The sequence below is a fragment of the Lissotriton helveticus genome, chromosome 8 (assembly GCF_964261635.1).
Source record: "Lissotriton helveticus chromosome 8, aLisHel1.1, whole genome shotgun sequence".
In the NCBI taxonomy this organism is placed as follows: Eukaryota; Metazoa; Chordata; class Amphibia; order Caudata; family Salamandridae; genus Lissotriton; species Lissotriton helveticus.
Window position 1 is genome coordinate 364556402 of NC_136069.1, and position 19643 is coordinate 364576044.

At 38.9% G+C, this 19643-nt stretch overlaps 1 protein-coding gene across 2 annotated transcripts in view; it reads left to right on the forward strand.

Annotated features, from left to right (window-relative positions):
- The window catches only part of FRY (FRY microtubule binding protein), a 778582-nt gene that overhangs the window by 523358 nt on the left and 235581 nt on the right, over window positions 1–19643 (forward strand). For both annotated transcript variants that reach the window (XM_078657150.1, XM_078657151.1), the window contains exons 18-26: window positions 1510–1765; window positions 2591–2773; window positions 4117–4203; window positions 5139–5398; window positions 8034–8223; window positions 9277–9401; window positions 11492–11549; window positions 18977–19068; window positions 19158–19330. In XM_078657150.1, coding sequence (XP_078513276.1) covers window positions 1510–1765; window positions 2591–2773; window positions 4117–4203; window positions 5139–5398; window positions 8034–8223; window positions 9277–9401; window positions 11492–11549; window positions 18977–19068; window positions 19158–19330 — 1424 coding nt within the window. The remainder of the gene's footprint in view (window positions 1–1509; window positions 1766–2590; window positions 2774–4116; window positions 4204–5138; window positions 5399–8033; window positions 8224–9276; window positions 9402–11491; window positions 11550–18976; window positions 19069–19157; window positions 19331–19643) is intronic.

Sequence of the window (19643 nt, forward strand, 5' to 3'; positions counted from 1 at the left end):
AAAAAGATTCATTGATTGCAAGTCAAAAATGCAGCTTGAAAACAAACTTTTCTTCTTTTGTCAGCAGACTTCCAATCACTGTTGGAATCTTAGGTTATTTTTTCACACTGAATTTCCATGCAGTATTGATATGTAGGAGGAAAACACTGGAAGGAACTGTTATATTTGAGCATTTCCTCCAGGTCTTTTAAGACTTAAGTAGTGATATTTCAGTAGCTTTGTTACTATGTCCGAACATGTTGACAAATGTACACTTGCACATGTGCAGAGTGAAATAAACTTTACTTTTATTGCGTGTGAAGAGGGCACATGACTTACAAGAAGATCTGCCACCTTAAGCAAAAGGCAATTTATAATGTCATCTGTGGCATCTTACGTTAGGTCTTTAGCCGGCGCATTACTTTGAACATAACTTGTGAATTATTGTGGTTTTCAACTCAAAATGTATATGTATTATCTCTTGCATGGACTGTTTTATTTATTTTCTGGGAAAACATAAAACTTCAAAAAAACAATTGAGAGGTTACTAGTAGCAGTTGACTGGATGCACAGTGGTAAGCAACAAGCTAAATGCAATTGTACCTAATTTCATGATTCAGCCTAATCATGGTTTGCTATGGAGCTGCCCTGTATTTCTGCTTCCTCGTTTGTCCACCTTAAGCTATAAACGACTGGGGTATTTTTACCCAAACAATCATTGCTTTTATAAAAAAAAGTCATTTCACATTTTTTTTGAGCAGAGGAATATTCTTTTGTTTTATATCTCATTTGGTTGAGTTCAACACAGACATGTACGTTGACAACGGAACATACTGTTGTATAAGTGCATCCTCGCTTTAACCCCTTCGCTGCTGGGCCGTTTCCGCCGCTGTGCGGTAAACAAAAGAACAGGGCGGGGCCGTGGCGAACTCCAGCCGTCATCAGCACACGAGCACCGTGGAGCGTGACGGCTGGGGTTCGTCACCAGCATGCAAGGGGTTAAGCCTCTAATGTCCCCGTGGCCCGAAACCGCACAATGCTAAATGCCAGTTTTCATATGATGATTCCCCCAAATCTTGCACCTAAACCACCCCCACACACCTGCCCATCCCTGTGGCGTTTGCATTTCCCCAAAAGTCTGAATTCCCTCGTCCAGCAAGGGAGCCGAGCAGATGAATTTTCTTGCCAAACTTCTCAGCATAATTTTTGTAACAAATATCCTACTCTTTCCACACAAACTGGTTGTTGAGAGTATCTTTAAAGATTTTTGTGCTTGAAAGGTTTACTGTTTCTATTTACCTAAATACAGTACATGATAAGTTTCTTGAAGCAAACATTGCCTTTCATGGCTGAGGAGGACAACTTCGCTCACTGAGGTTGAACCATAAAAATGTAATGGAAAAGTGAATTGCTTGTAATTGCTCTAATACCATATGTAGATACCATGATTTACACCCACGTTAAAAGTAACATGCACAAACTGCCTCCAATAATCTTTTTGTATATTTTATTTTGTTTGTGTTTCTACAGGCTGTCTATCCACATGGATGATGAACTCCGACATATCGCTCAGAATTCTCTTCAGGGACTGCTTGTTGACTTTGTCGACTGGCGAGAAGATGTGTTGTTCGGTTTTACGAACTTCCTGTTGCGTGAAGTCACAGATATGCACCAAACGCTTCTTGATACATCACTGAAGTTGCTCCTGCAGTTGCTCACTCAATGGAAACTTGTAGTTCAGACCCCCGGAGTAGCCTATGATCAAACTAAGCTCAGAACCTCAGAGGTACGTCTCCACTCTCCAACCATGCAAACATAGTTCTCCATGCGAGCTTCTATGTAACGTTTTGAAGCATTTGCTTTAGAACTAAATAGGATTATCATTAATTGAATAAGTTATTGCTTGCCCGTTGTTTACCAGTTTAATAACCCTATCAGTCACTTTTACCCTAGTGTTTCACTGTGTTGGAAGAGAAATCTGAAGTCTTTTTTTAGGCAGCTCAGTGTTTTATAGATTGGTGCAAAGTTGGGCTTGGACATGTCTAAATGTTGATTCATTGTGCAGCACTGGCAAATTCAAAAACACTCTCAGTTCCGAGGTACTTTAACTGGAATCCATTCACATCCGTAATAAATTGTATTTGCAATAGCAAAATACCACTTTCAAATTAATCACTTTTTATCACATTCAGAGAACATCTAAGACAATATAAAGTTTGCAGGTAAGTTTAATATATAACATTAAAAAGAATATGTTTTTTGGGTGGTGAGTTTCATGTGAAAAAAACATATTTATATTGCAAGGAGTATTTAACACTTATGAAAACTGAGCTATCTGGTGGGGATATGCTGGGCGGAATGAATCTGATGTAATAGAAGACATGGTGGAGCATTTGTGGTAAGAGTAACACGTGCTTAACATTTTTACTAGAAGCTAGTTTTAATCAGTGGCTAGCAGGATGCAGAAGAGCGGAATTTATGAAGAGTACTCAGTTGTTAGCTCTCGTTCTCTTGAAAGCTAGCAGTGTTGGAAGATTTCCATATTTTTTGATCCATATTCTTTTCTGCACCTCTTCCTTAGCTGATGAAATATTTCTGGTTTACTTTACAGCTGATACCAAATGGATCCAGTCACAGAACACAATCTGAAAGAAGCCCTTATTCCAGTGTGTTGCACGCGGTGGAAGGTTTTGCACTACTGTTGCTGTGTAGTTTTCAGGTTGCTACACGTAAATTAGCTGTATTGATTCTCAAGGAAATTCGTTTCTTATTTATTGCACTGGGGCAGGCAGAGGTAAGCCGTTTCTGTTTATTTTACAACAATATAGCCAGATCTACACTGAGTTTTTATGCAGCATTTCATAGGACAACACATCAATTGTTCTGTCGCATTCAGAGCATAGCATTGTGTTATATTAGGCCTGCCCTAGCAGTGCCGTTCATAATATTGTGACTTTTCTTTCTAGCTGTGACAACTTTGCCCAGCAACACCTCTGCCACAATGAAAACGTTTTCAAGTAACTGTCTTTACCTGATTTTGAACCTGTGCTAAATACTTAATTTGACCAAAAATGATAAAGATGACTACATGCCCCACAAACTGGTCTAAAGCATTTATTGCAAGTTTATGACCATAAGAAGCCTTCCACATAAAGGTACATTTGGTGATGAGCATATGTTTGAAACCAGATTTACCTTTTATGACCACCTGGAATTCACTAAGGGGTTCTTGCCAGGAGTAAGTGCACTTACCGTGACCGAATTCTTCCCCACTAGTCAAGAGAAATCTGTAGTACTAAATCTCACTCAAGAGTGGAAAGTGGTATTCAAAGGTGTGGTTTGCTTTGGAAGTTTGGGAACACCCAAAAAGATGTACATTTCAGGATATTCTCAAACTTGAATCTGACCCCTTCCTACCCTGGACAGGTTTAAATATTTACTGCAACCATGTAGGAAGGGTATTAGATTGGTCCTGGGAAAAATGTTTTCCCCGTAAAGATAAAAACTGCATTTGCGCAAAAGGTCCATTCCCTCTTTACAGAGTTTTCAGCTATGGAGAACTCTGCCCAGGGGAATAGGAGCCTTCACAGGAAGGTCACATGGTATTCCCAGAAGTGTGCCTAGAAACCTGCACCTTTCATTGCTTTGCGGGTATGCTTTTAGAAATGTTTGTGAAGAGAAAAGAAATGGAAAAGTATGCTTGGATGGAGGCGAAATCTCCTCCCCTACTATTCTGGGGGAGGATTTGGTTCTTGAATAGGGCCCCGCGGTTTAGAAAAGGATCTCTCTTGCTGACTCTTATTCCCCTTTCTCAATGCCAAGAGAGTGAGAAAATGCGAGGGTAAGGTGTGAAACAAGCATATCCTCCTCTGTGCAACACTTTATGTATTATAGAAATAGAAAAAAAAACAATAAAAGAACAGAAACCGATTCTGAAAAGTAAAGGATGATGTTTAATGTTATAAGCGAGTGATTTTGTCCATAGATGCCATTTCAATGCTAGTGGTAAGGAGCAAGTCTGTCAAGTTTCAAAGAAAGGACTGTATCCTAGGAAAATATGAATGATATAGCAATATAAAAAAGAACTGATTGTTATGCTGTGAGAAGCACTGACTGGCTTGACCTTCCTATATCCAGGATGATGACCGGCCTATGATTGATGTCTTGGATCAGCTTAGCTCTTCTGTCCTCGAAAGTTTTGCACATGTTGCTGTTTCCGATTCAGTAAGTAGTTTTGTTTTAATTTTCATTGGTAATATACCTCACCAAATACTCAGTGCAGAGTTAATGTTTGATAATCTTAAATAGACAGAAGATGGTTAACATATCTAAAAGAGTCTTTGGAAAGATGGTGCCACCCCTTAAGTAATATGTACTCTGCTATTTAGTTCAGTGTGAAAGTACATTTTTAAACGGCTGTAAATGAAGCTACAAGACTCCATGTCTCAAGGGTGGATTTTATATGAAGTATAAGCTATATAAAGTATAGCTGCATTTGGTTTACTTGCATTATTTCATGTTAAAATGCTTTTCCTATGTTGCTGCATATTGTTTTATGCTTATAGATATATATCTCAATTGATGGTAAAGGATGACTTCCAGTTCCATGTGGGATCTTGTACTAGTTGTTCAGGATATTACCACTTGGCATTCTTGTTTGCATAGTTTTCTTCTCCTGGTGTAGTGCCGGCACTAAAAAACTGCAGGAAAATTCAGTTCTGCAGTGAAACAGGAAACACTGCTCTGTTAAATGAGGGACTGAAGGGGAGTCCAAAATACAAGAAGAAGTGAGTGACCTTCATTTGTAAGAAGAATGATTTCCGTATTTATTGGCCTTTGTCGGTGCCAGACGATAAGTCTGCAGTTCTCCTTGTTTGTCAGAAAATACATTTTGCTTTGGCAAAAGCTAGTAGGAAAATAAATAACAATATTTTTAGGGAATCTCCAATAAATGCCATATAAAATGTACAAATCATAACTGCAATAATATACAATGGTATCCAGTGATGCCAACACAAATTTTGCCATTGAATAAAATGGTATTTACCCACAAATTATGTGAGCGCCATTTTTTAATAACTGCTAGGCTGTTATGGTCTCTTTGTCACTTATGTTCAATTTGTTACGGTGAAGAAACTCTGTTTATGGTTTCTTCACAGGCAACCTTACCTTTCACTCACAATGTGGATTTGCAGTGGCTTGTAGAATGGAATGCCGTACTGGTGAACAGCCATTATGATGTCAAAAGCCCTTCCCATGTGTGGATATTTGCACAGTCTGTTAAAGACCCATGGATCCTTTGCCTCTTCAGTTTTCTTCGCCAGGAAAATTTACCAAAACACTGCCCGACAGCTCTCAGTTATGCCTGGCCGTACGCATTCACAAGATTACAGCTATTGATGCCACTTGTGGATCCAAAGTAAGTGCCCCATTTTTATCAACTGACCCTCCTCAAATGTGTTTGTTGATTTCACAATCTTTCCATTTTTCTGCACCGTTTCTACATATAGCCTGCTATCTATAAATACATTTCACATTCCAGTGAGTCCTTGAGTGTTAAACCTCAATTCCCAAACTTTTAATTGAGTTTATATTAATATTATACAAATATTTTGAGCACAAGCAATGTACAAATAATTGGGAATTCTCAGTATTTCCTGCCCCTCAACTTATAAGACTGATGCCTAAAATACAATTATTTTATTACCCATGATCTTTCAAATGGGTTTCTAGAGGTTACCGCAGAAATTAAATATATCTTTCGAAACAAAAATACTTTCAAATAGAATAGTTTTTATCTTTTTAATCAACATAAATGTTGCTGTAAAATAAATCATTTCTTTTAAATGCTGGATTAAGTTGATTTGACAATGATGCCTGTCTCAGGCTTAGCTCAAAAAGGTCAAAAATGTACTGTACTTGTCGTCAACAGAGAGATATAGTAGAGTTTTATTTATCTGCATTTTGTAACCTGCCCAGAAAACAAAATTATTCTCTTTATGCTCCCACTCTTCCTCAGTGGTGATGTAGATATCAAATCTCTTTTGATGAATTCACTGTAGCCATCCTTATAAACATTAATTATACCAGGCACATTAGTGAAATTGAAGATTGGTCAAGAAGCAAGTTAAATATTTCAACCCAAATTCTCTAACCAGCTTGATCATCTAAATCTCTTTTGACCTAAGTGTCTTCAAATGTGATGTTGTTGATGTTGTATGGATGCCTTAACCCCCAATGCAAGCAATGAAAATGTCCTCCCCCCGATTGAATATATGAGACAAACATACTTTTGGTGCAGCATACCTCTCACCCACCTAGGTTGGAATTCCATTGTACCACCAGCACTATGCCCATGACCACATAATTGTGTACAAAATACATATACATGTTTAATTGGATATGTTACCAATAATATACTGTAGCAGAAAGGGTTGACATGCTACCAACAGACCTGTTGGTGAAAATGTTGAATCCCAGCATGTCCGAATTTGGTTTTCATCTCTGAGTACAATGCAAGTTCCTTAAACTTAATAAGCAAGTCCCTAGAGCCTTCCTTTTGTGGTGTACACTGTAGAAATTGTAATTATTACCTTGTGATAAGAATGATGTGCCCTGAGACCAAAGAATTTATCTACTGCTCTAGTATGCTCGAAATTAATGGAAGGTTGCTTCAGGCTAAAATAATCAGTTGGTAGCTTACAATATGTATTCAGAAGGTTTTTCTCTCTAGGAAATGCTCGGCCCATATTACAAACAAGGCAAAGCCTGTTTTTCAGAAACCTCCCTACATCCCTGAAACACTGTAGCTCTTCCCTTTAGCACTCACAGGGACCAGTACTCACCGGCCCAGAAGTTTCCAAGGCCCAGTAGTCAAAAGCAGGACCCAAGAGCTTCTGTAATTATTCAAAGCAAGCATCTCCCCAATACATCTCAAAAGCCAAAAACCCCAGGTCAACCCACAGACAATTGGCTCCAAATGGAACCAGTTCCTTCTAAATATACTCTCATGACCCACCTCTATAGGCCAATTTGTATATATCAGATTAGGTATTTCTTTGGCCAGCAGCAGCAGTGTTTACTCATAAATCGTTCCACACAAGAGGGAACCATTTTTCTCATGAAAGTATATCACAGAAAGGTAATGTGTAACAGCTGTAAGCATGGCTAGAATTCAGCCTTGGTTCTCAGAGTTTATTCTTTTAAATTTGAAACATGAAGCTTCTGTATTACATTTCGAAACATAATTTCAGGCCACCTTGGCTAGACCATAAGTCTGATGAATTTCTTTGAATAAATGTGTTTACAACAATGAAAGTCTCTGCTGGGTCCATCTTACATCCTTGATCCACATAAAACAATTAAAGCGAAACATATAAAACGTCTATGTTTACAAACAGTAGAGGTCTGCAAACAGTGTTTGCTCGTCTTGCCAAATGTTGTACTTTTTATAGTTACAGGCTACAGTAAAATAGATGTCTGCCTAAGATACTGCAGTTTTCGAAAATTCGAGCTAACCGCTCTGATTCCAGCAAAATGCATAAAACCTATTGCAGCACAAAACAGTTCACATTAATACTATGTTGCTACTTTTTATATTCATTGTGCTACAGCAACTATATATATATATATATATATATATATATATATATATATATATATATATATATATATATATATATATATATATACATCCATATTCTGCATTAAACACTTCTACACTTGGTTTGGTGGACATTTCTGTTCTATGGCACCTTTTATCCCACATTGAGTAATATATTGTAGGGTTGTAATAGTAACAAATCATGCTTCGTCACTGGGCCCTGTATTGAACACCTATCTTTTTATTAATAGATCTGCACTACAACACTTGAAACAAACAATCAATACACTTAATTCTCTGAATTTATAAAACTGGTCATTTTTAAAACAGTGATTTAAAGTATTGCTTTTTATATTATTCTTCTGTTTCAGTACTGGGCATTCTCATTCAAATCGCCATCATAGATTAAGGGTAACCCACATTACAGTATTTTTTTCTTCCACTCATCCAGTAGCCCTGTTAATGCTAAGAAAACCAGCACAGCGAGTGGTGGAGACAACTATGTCACTTTATGGAGGAATTACCTAATTCTGTGCTTTGGGGTGGCTAGGCCCAGCATTATGAGCCCAGGGCACTTGCGAGCTTCAACACCAGAGATAATGGCTACCACGCCGGATGGCTCCATTAGCTATGATAACAAGGTATGAATATTTTCTTTGTTTAGATACAAACACGCTTGTTCTTTTGCATAAGATGTAGATTACATTTGTCTTCCGAAATTCCCTTTTGATATGATCTGCTATGTTAGAATGTAGGGTAAGGTATTTTAAGTGATAGCACTGAAGCGTTTTCGCAAAACTAGGTTTTTATTGCTGAAGGCTGCCAGGTTGTTTGTAGTCCCAATGGGAAACAGGTTATTGTGCATATGCTATCCTATAGGAATTTGAAAACAGGGTTATGAAGCGTTGAGGTAAATCATTCTAAAGGTGAAACCTGGTGCCATCAGTAGTTAAAGAAGACTTCTGGTGAATGTTCACAATAGGTCTCTAAACCCAATCAGAGATTTATCATACAGTAAAGATTCTGGAAAGCATGTTGTTTGTACTTGTTAGCAGTTGGATGGAGAGAAGTGTATTTTCTCTAAAATGGATTGCCGCTTCAGTGCCACCTTTGATGGCAATTGTTATATCATTCATAAAGATTTCTAAAGGTTCAATTAAGTTACATGAGTGACAGTGCCAAAGGCTTACATTTAGAGTCATTATGAGGTTGACAAGAGTGCCTAATTTGATATTTTTGTGACAAACCTTTCATGTGCCCCCACCTTTCTCACTGTACACTTGTATCATAAATATGTTTCATGTTAAATCCTAAACAATTCTCATTTGGATGTGCCATCAGTACCACACAAGAGCATAGGAACAATGTGGCACCTCTTATGTGTGAGTAAACCTGCTCAATATGCATTCGTCATGTTGACTCATGAAGGCACGACACTTTGACACAGCATCTTCCACTTACACTAAATGTACCTAATGTACTTAAAATAAAAGTCAATGAAACATTTAAAGATATGCACATGATACGATGAGTGTGTGTTGATGGTTAGCTAACTTATGAGAGGGGGTTACAAATTATTTGCTTTAACTAAGTAACCGATAACTCAGAGGTTTTCCAGGACATCCTTTGGAGGGCGAACTTAAATGGGCTTTGGCCTCCCCTTTGTTTTCAATTATTTAAAAATTGTTTTGCAGGTGATAGGAACCCCCTCGATTGGAGTCCTTCTGAAGCAGCTTGTGCCTTTAATGAGACTTGAGAGCATAGAAATCACAGAATCATTGGTGCTAGGATTTGGAAGAACAAATTCACTTGTTTTCAGGTACTATTTGGAAAGTGAAATCCTTGTCTGTCTTAGCTCCATTTTGTGTGATGATTACACTAATCATTGTTTGTACTTTGACTTTGTAGAGGGTGGAAAGATGCTAGGCACAAATTAGTGGTCTCTATTGCAATTAGTAAATTTCTGTGGTGATTTAGTGAATATTTTTTCAAAGATTAGCCTATCCTTATTATTTTGTAACATTTGCATACGGTGTGTTTGTGACCCCCAGTTAAAAGTATTTTTTGTATAGTCCTTAATATATCTGGTACGCCAGAAGATGTGCCTTTCACTAGTTCCAAAAAGTAAGGAGATGTGCTTGAGCATCCTTGTGCTGAGCCCTACCACCAATAACCTGTGACTTCATGGCAACATCAACATCATAGCTTTTTGTGCTCTGCATGGATTTTAGGGTTAAGGCAAATACAAAAGGGATGAGCAATTGGGATATTACTTGGGTACAGGACTCAAGTATGGGTTCATAAATGTGTAACTTAGGCTCTATTTAAGTACTGTATGTAGCAATTAGCAGGCCTTGCTCTCCTCTCCAAACAATATGAAAACAGATTATTATATACTGGATAAAATATCCTCTGATGAACATTATAAGGATATTGCAAGACGCTGAGTAGTTCCCCATAGAGGAACAAGACCAAAGGACAAGTTCCTTTATAAGTCATGCAACTCCTGGTTTCCTTGTTTAAAGTGTGGCTGAAACTATGCTCTGTGACCTACCTTTCACTCTCGCTGCTGACTGTGTCAGGAGGTATTGTGATATCCGACCGCAACTGTAATAACTTATTACAGCTCAGTAGCTACGTCATTTCTTTATTACTGGGGACTAGAGACGTTACAAGTCTTCTGTAGTAAGGAAATTAGAGATGGGCTTTTATGCTGGGATTGTAGTCTCCCATGAATTATACCAACCATACCATTTAATAAACACCCACATACAATTGTTTTATGAAGTACTTATATGAAATGTTCTGTGCCAATTTATGGTAGCTTCTAAGTACTGTTGGTGTGCCAGCATATGTACACTGTGAGTTGGCGAAGTTGGTGTTTGATCTCGGAAGAATACTCAGATATTATTTATTTGTAAGGCATACTTTTCATAGGATACAGTTGTAGACAAGCTGAAACAATTCAGGTTTCTATTTTAACTGGAGCTCATTTACTTCAGTATATTCCACTGGCTGGGGCCATAGACCTCCATGATTTGGTTCCAGTTTTTCTTTCACTCCAGCACTCATCATGTAGTCAAGTAAGCGGTTATATGGTATAGGTGCTATTAAGGTGTAACAAAAGCCCCCACTGTGCAGGGGGGCCCTTTGGACTGCGCATTGGCCCCTGGCCTGAGAGAGCCCTACTGTGTCCGGAGCACGGGGGTCTCCTCTATGTAATTTGCAGGGGGGCCCCCTCAAGTTTATTTACGCCACTGAGTTGGGCCTGTAGTAGGGGACTAGTTTCCGCAGGTACCTTGATTGTTTGCTAAATAAGTCATTAAATAAGATGCTAAGAATGTCAACTTTATCCTTGCTTCCACTAGGGAAGTTCACTTTCAGGGCTGATTTGAAGTAGATACACCCCGTTGGGTCAGACATATTCTGTCTGTTAGGTATTAAATGTTTTGCATCTTGATCCATTGGAAGCCTATTGTAAATGTGTGTTGCACTAGCACATCCTCACCTAGTTCTGGTCAGACTACAGAGCTCTGAGAGGTACAGGACACTCCCATTGTATCTGTGAGGCTCAGTCTGCTGCCGGATCCTGGCGTCCTTAAGCTCTCACACTCTTTACTGATTGCATCTGGAATATTCATACCTTCATGGGCCCTCATCACAAGTTAGTCTAAATAGGCATGAGGTATTTACAACACGTGGGACCACTGAATTTCTTTATTTTCTGCACAGGAAAGGAGTTGATACATTTTTCATACCTAAGATCTCAGTTCATACCCATTCATGTCTAAGAGGTTTGTGCTACTTGCATTGCCACTTACCTCTTTTTGATTGACATTAGAAGGTATCCTAAAAAGTGTTACATTATAATGATGATTTCATCATCAATGACACGTCTTTTCATTTCAGGGAACTAGTAGAGGAGCTTCACCCATTGATGAAGGAGGCCTTGGAACGCAGACCAGAGGTGGGTTATTGTTGGGTGTCTGTGTTTTTTATGCAAATGTTTCAAAAGGCAAATTCCAATTGGTCAAAACAACTTCCCCAAGGTAATTCTATTCAAACTCTTCAGTCACACAAGACATGTAAAGTCATATACTCAGACATAACATATAGTTTAACCACTGTGGAGCACTGTACCCCAACCTCTCATAATTTCATCACAAAAATGTATTACAATAATATCATCAATTCCTTGTTTTTACCATAATTCTATTCGCAAACAAAAAGAGACAAAATGTAAATAAAAAGGAAGAAATAGAAATTGGCTGCAAAATTAGCTTTCAGATTCACATCCATTATCTTACGTCACTATGCAAGTATGACAAAATTCTTTATGTACAATTTGATCAGTGCAAATGGATCATCTAGCAGTACTTTGTTGACATGTTCGGTGGGTACAGAGTCTAAAACCAGCTTCCTCAGGACTTATTCAATACATATTCTTCCAAAGTTTGACAGTTTGATCATGTACAAATACATTGAATGAAGAATCTCATTAAAACCATCAAAGTGGCCTAATTAGGTTAAAAATATTCAATGGATTGACTAATGACCTTCTGGCAATGTTCTATTATTTAAAACAATCTGGGAGCAATCACCCAAATGATAATCCAGATCTCTTAACGGGATGCCCTACAGAAATCACCCTTTAGGCGAGGGAAAGCCCAAACATAGGACCTGCGATGCCTTCTTTTTCGAACATGTTGTATATTCCCAAGTTGCCCTCAGAGTTTTACAAAAAGGTCCCCTATGTCAGAAGCTGGTCACCTCTGCTTGTGCTATTCAAATCATAAAAGACGCATTGACCTGCATGAAAGCTGTTCTGTTGGCCTGTTATCTCGTATGTGGCTCTTTCGAGCAGAGGATGTAGGGTTGCCTGAAGTCTTGGCTCTTGTCGTCCATCTCCACTCTGTACTATACCATGCTACTCGGACATTGAGCAGGTGATGAAGCTGGTATTATAGGGGACATCCCAATTACCTGTCGCACACCGGCACTCATGTCCTGGACTTCTCACCCCTTAACTCAAAACAATTGTCTCTGGGACATTCATGCGGACACTTTCTAAATCTTGATCAGTCAATGTATGTATTGTTGAAAACCCAATAAAAATAATTGCTAAATAAAAATTAAGCTGGAACTACCACAATGTAATTCCATACCTTTTTCCTGTAATGACTTCTATGAATAACCTCTGCTGAGGTGGCTTGTACTGGATTTATTTGATTGTGTAAGTGTAGTGTAAGGTAGTGTAAGGTTAGGATGAGAGAAAAAGAAAGTATGCACCTAGGATGTTCATGTGTATTTGAGAATTTCATCTGTCATCCCTGTAAATTCAATGCCCAAATTCTGCAAAATATCTAATGGTGGTATCATTTTGTTCGAACGCGTGGTACACGAGTGATTGGTTGTTGAGTAAGTCTAATTTCCCATGTTTTTATCTTGCTAAATGACATATGGAAGAAGCTAAGGAACTGCAATTGAGTACAGGGCATGATAAGGTCCATGTAGGGTGCATGTATGGTTGGATATTATTCATTAACAGCTTCTGGCACAACGTTCATCAGAATTTTATAAGCATGGCTTTTCTTTTATTCCAGAGGCTATTACTGAAAGTGTCTGGGTGCAGAATTGGCATATGTGTCTGTTTTTTCCCAGGGCACTTTGGAATTACAGACTGGGCTGCAGATGCATCTGTGGCCCATCTGTATTCTGGATTACATAGGGGCATGTTTAGTGCCCGCACTATCTAAAGGAGATCTACATTCTTTTTCATGGGTTGTTGCCCCATGCAAATGAGGGAATACCTTTACACCTTCTCAGGCCTTTGCAAGGCACATATTTAAAACGGTGCACAGTCAGTAACACACCACTATTTTTTCCACGGAAGAGAATGCAGGTGCAGTAACTTAGTGGACTAACCAGCAGGGTTTCCCTGATCCCTCCTCAAAATGCTGCCTGTCCCTCTACACTGAAAAATGTACTTTTAATTACTTCAGTGTAATAAGTATGTGATTTTTTTGCATGGTCCCCATCTGCACTGACCACACCCATCTGCGCGTGTGCCTTGCTCATACAGGAACAGTGTGTCAGTTTATGTAATACGACCCAGTGCAATTTACATCATGGACCCATGTAGCTTGCTGCCACTTTCGTGTCCTTCATTATGCACTTGCAATTCTTTTAGGGGCACATGCATCAAGGTAGGCAATTGTGATTTCTTAATTGCGATTATTAAGTGTAAATTAAATGTAGGTTTCGCTGAAATATTAGCGATTGCTACATATTCCTTTATTGCGAATAGCAAATTGCAATTTGCATTTAAAGAATAGCCTCCCATTCATTCCTATGCGACTGGAGGCCTATAGGAATGAATGGGAATTGCATTCGTAATTTGCGAGTACCAAATAGGTACTCGCAAATTGCGCATGCAATTTCAAGGGTGCAAGGGGGCAAAAAGGCCACCCCAATGCACCCCAAAATTGAAATGTGCGCCCAAGGGCATGTGGGTGCGCCACATGGCACTTTGCTTTTTTGTGCATTTTTCAATTTTTTTGCAAATTACAATCAACTGCAAGTTGATGGTAATTAGTGTTTCCTAAATACGAAGTCACATTTAGGAAAGGCTTGTTGCATTCCAAATAGGGAATCACAATTTGCGATTCCCTAAATGCATTCCCAACTTAGGTAATCGCAAATTGTGCGATTACCTATTTTGGGAATTTGGGTTGATGCATCCCAAATGCCAAAATACCAGTCGCAAAGGGGCTGATTCTGTGAATTGGCCTGTTTGCGACCGGTATTTTGGTTGATGCATGTGCCCCTTAATCCATTTGGATAATTGAAATCGAACCATTTCAATAGACCCTGTTCTATTGCTTGTCTACTGATATCCAAAACTTTTTCAAAGAGGAGATCACACTTAGGGTCAAGTGACTTTTTCTTCTTGAGAATAATTTGCCTATATATTGGATTATTGGGTTTTGTGTATTTTGCATATTTTATTTTCTTCCGTATTTTTGCCCACAAAAGGCTGGTTTGAATCGAAAATGGATAGCATGAATTGTGAAACTTGTTGTGTGCCGCGGCCACTTAAGCATGACTAGCAACATTCATCCTACGACTTCATAAACTGTGTATAAATTGCATTGATCAAGTAACTCCTCATCTTACTTTTGTTTGCAAGGAACTACATTAAACACCGTATTCTTGCAGATGACTACTCAAGTGTATTCCATCTGAACCGATTTTTTCTACTATATTCAATTTAAACCTATTTTTTCTAATATAAATATATATATATATATATATATATATATATATATATATATATATATATATATATATTTATATTAGAAAAAAATAGGTTTAAATGGAATACACTTGGGTAGTCATCTGCGGCATGAAAACTGTGTGTAATGTAGGTCCTTGCAAACAAAAGTAAGATGAGGAGTTACTTGATTAATGCAATTTAGACACAGTATTTATATATATATATATATGTATACGAACACATTTTGGTGTGTGTGTCAATTGTACTTTTTTCCACATTGAACACACACACACACACATATATATATATATATATATATATATATATATATATATATATATATATATATATATATATATATATATATATGAGAGAGAGAGGGAGGGAAGCACATTTTAAACCTACATTCAGTGGGCAACTAGAAAGGTAACTTGTGTTTGTTTGATTAGAGGTGGTGAAATTTCTTTTCTCCACATTGAACCCACACAAATACAGGTCTTGTTGCCCATTGAATGTAGGTTTAAAATGTGCTTCGCTCTATAAGTGTCCTTTTCTCTAAAAACAAAGAGGTGCCAAGGTACTGGGTTCGAATGATGATATCATTGACTATGCTTATGATCCACTTCCCTGCCATGAACATGGTGAACCTGCTACAGCAAATCAGCTTACACCATCAGTGACATCACACAACTGACCTGTTCTAAACAGATTTGTTAACAAGGTCACAGCGGTTAGCTTAGGACCTGTTTGATTGTCAGATCACACCCTGCCACACTTCATTGACGGACCCCAAAGCCCCCACAAAAGGACCATGTCTGGGAAGTGAATGGATTCCTCCTCCAAGAGCGTATCATTGAAAGCAGGTGGGGAAGTCCATCAAATACTGCCTGGACAAATTGACAATATGGAGCTTTCAGTTCCAATGGCTTGGGATGCATTGAAGAAAGTGAATAGAGTTGTTTTGTTTCAAAAGCATCCCACGTTAAAAGAATCCGTTATGACGGAAGAGAAGTTCTAGAAGCACAACCTAGCATCATAGAAACCTAAATTAAAAAGACACTATCCCATAAAATATGGCTTACAATACTATCCCAGGTGCCAATTTAAGGCTTTCAATTTGTCAAGAGGGAACACATGCTCCTTCGTACAAATCAAAAGTACTACTCAATGAATAATAAAGCAGGCAGACTACTAGCCTCACAAATAAAGTCCTTCATAATGGAAGAGAGAGCGCCCTCTCTATGCTTTCCAAACTGTGACCTAGTAACTGGAGATAGATGATAGGTTTTGCCTTTTATCAGAACTTGTGAATACTAAAGAAGATAGAATACCATCCTAAGTAGAGCAGCATATTAAGGCCAATCTAAAACCGAGTTTCTCCAGAGACCATGTTGCCACCCGCTATGAATCTATACAACTGGAAGAAGTGAAATCTAGATTGAAAACAGGGAGGGTAAGCGGGCCGGATGGCTTTACATCTTCTTTTTATAAAAACCTTTGATCACACTTTAGACCCTATTTTGACTAGACTCTTTAATGAGCTTTAGAGCTACAGAAACCGTGACGCCATCAATGATGGAAGCAGTGATTGTGTAATGTTTTCCAATCCAGTTAAAGATCTGCATTTGTGTCTGCTTTGCAGGCCCACGTCCCTATTTGAATTTAGATTCTACAGTCTTCATTAGCATTTTGACGACCTGACTAGGCGAGATAATGCCAGATTTAAAGTTACTTGGAGGTAGAGCAATTGACCCATCACTCAAAGTATTAAAGATAAATCTTAATCCTCTGCTAATATGTGCTTCTCCTGTTTTAATGGTGATAATCTAGCTTAATTGGAAGCACTCATAAACCTTGGAATATCCACCCCATACTGTGTTTTAAGGCTATAGCTGTAATTCAATACAAAATCCTTATTCATAATTCATACAGCTGGTTCCATTGGACTGGAACGCTAGATCAGTGATATACCTGGGCATTCCATTAGGCTATTGTATACCTTTCACAGTGAATATAAACTATGCTCGCCTACTATCAAAGGTGAAAAAGAACTCCAATCATGGCATAGCAAATATTTCTCGTGGCTCAGGAGGGCAGCTGCATAAAAATAGACATTTTGCCATGGATCTAATACTTCTTTCAAACTATTCCATTAGTGATGCCCTCCACAATCTTGAGCCAATTACAGTCCACAATAAACCACTTTTTCTGAATGGAGAAAGCCCCCACAATAGAGTGTAAGACTCCCAATTGTTTGGTACAACAGGGAGGCTTTGCCATATCACATATTTTGTTATATTACAGAGCCTCACCTTGTTAATTGGAGAAACATATAGACGACTAGGCAGTTATTTTGCATTGATTATCACATTGCGGCTGCCATTCTGGTTGATGCAGCGGCTATGACGCACACAATGGATTTGGGGTTTATACTCCTCTCCGGTATCAAGAGATACCTTAGCAGTCTAGGACCAAGTGATCTGTTTTGGATTTTCCTCATATTTGTCGCCATTGATGCCTATCTGCTTTAATTCCGATTTCAGTCGGGCAGCAGAACAGGAGAAAAATAGATGTTGTGATAGGGTCATTCTAAAAAACTTGACAAATTAAACCATTTGAAGATGTAAAGGGCCAATATAATCAGTCTGAATCAAACAGATACAATTATGCTCAGTTTCAACACTGGGTTTTAGAATCATTGGCTAGGCAGTGTGCCATAAGACCATTTATACAGTTTGAAAGATGGCATAAGGCCTGAATAGCAACCCCACTGGAACAATCGGAGAAACACAATTCAAAGTCCTTTCACATTTGTACCAACCCCCTGGCAAGATAAAATAATTTCAGACCATCATGGGATAGTTTTATAAGCACTTTACCCATTTACCCCTCACTCAGAATGACCACTCTGCTCATCTTGAACAAAACATCTCTGCTCCTCCTTCTTTTTGTTTGGGAGTCATAGCACACACTTGGTAACTTGTTGTCCTTCTGAGAGGAGGGAACCCTATGACGAAGCATGTCATCTTCAGGTGAGTGAGGGTTCTTGTCCTAACAGCACAGTGCTCCCTCCGATTTGATTACCATACTTTGTTCTTTTGTTTTCTCTCGTGTTACCAGACATGCGATTGTGTGTGGATTCTAATTATATGCATCTACCTAATATCCTTGGATTGTTCCATGTCTTATCTCCCGAGACAATCCATTCTGTCCCGGGTAACCTGTCATGTTTTTGGGTCAATTCCAAAACCTCTAAGGCACACATATTTCAAACCACCTATCTTAACCCTCAGCAGCAGGGAAAAGGGGAGAAGAGTTTATCATGTACTGTCTTTTTGCAGCTAGAATCTTTGATGTACATTTTCGTTAAGGAAATTTGTAAACCAGTGCAATGTGCAGATGGGGTAAGCAGGCCAAATTATTGACCAAACAGGAATTGTATGACCCTGAAACACTGTACTTGCAAAAACCCTTCATCTCTAGATATCACACCAACACCTAGGGCTGCACTCCATTCGGTTATGTATTTTCGCAGCATATTGATATTATATGACCCTCATGCCAGTTGGAAGAGGGGAGCTCTGCTTAGATTTGAATGTAACAAGTTTGTATTCTACAAAAACTCCTAACTTTTAAAGCTTTGCTCCTGTGGGAGGTAGTGAATTAACCGCATCGCTGCTGCGGCTATTCCGCCGCAGCGCTAATGGGCGGGGGGGGCGCGCGGCGCGCCCATGCTGGTGATGGAACAGCCGCGGTTAGCTGTGCTCATGACGGAGCGGTTCCGTCATGGCCCGACCGCCTAATAGAACGCGCCGCGCAGGCGTGAAATCAGCGCCGCGCAGGCGCGTCGGGCGGGTCATGACGGAACCGCTCCGTCATCAGCACAGGGCCACCATGGCTGATGACGGAGCGGTTCCGTCATCAGCACGGAAAGGGTTATTGAATAGTGTTATAGTTTTGAATTATGTTTTATACTGTAATGCATATGCACGTTTATAGGTTCAGTGTTCTAAAGCACTATAAAATCTTACCTTTGCACATGACCAGTACTTCATAAAAAGCACAAAAGCGCAAAATTATCCAGCAAATTGATACTGTGATGATATTGTTCAAACTAGAACAAGAAGCGCAGAGAGCGCCGGGATCTGCTACGGCTGCAGTTGTTGCGGATCTTTGAATTACTCGCTGACGCAGGCGTTATCAGTGACAGGTAAGTCTATATCGTATTTCTTTAGCCAAATTTGTGGATTACCAATGTTTAAATTTTCTTCATTGATTGGCAAACTCTTCTTGTTCTAGTACAAACGGAGCTTTGGAGCGAGACACCTTGGCACTCGGGGCCCTGTTCCTAGAGTATGTGGATTTGACTCGGATGCTGCTGGAGGCAGAGAATGACAAAGAGGTTGAAATTTTGAAGGATATTCGAGCTCATTTCAGTGCCATGATCGCCAATCTAATTCAGTGTGTTCCAGGTACAGTACCACATCAAACTTGGTTATAATAAACTGGAAAGTAGTGGTTTTGAAATGCTGTGGCTCAATGCAGTTGTGATTTTCAATGTTCATCTACTTCAACACGTGTGTGTAATAGACCGGAATCAAAAGAGAAGATAAAATGGAGGAAAACTGCGAATCTGACGTGGGCATGCAAAGGAGGCTATTGTTATGTAATGTCAAAGGCAAGATCTGTCTGAGCATAGTATAAGTGAAAATGTACCACTACAGTGATGTTTATATGTAGAGATGCATCAAAATATTTTTTTTATTTTTATCCTAAGACTATTTT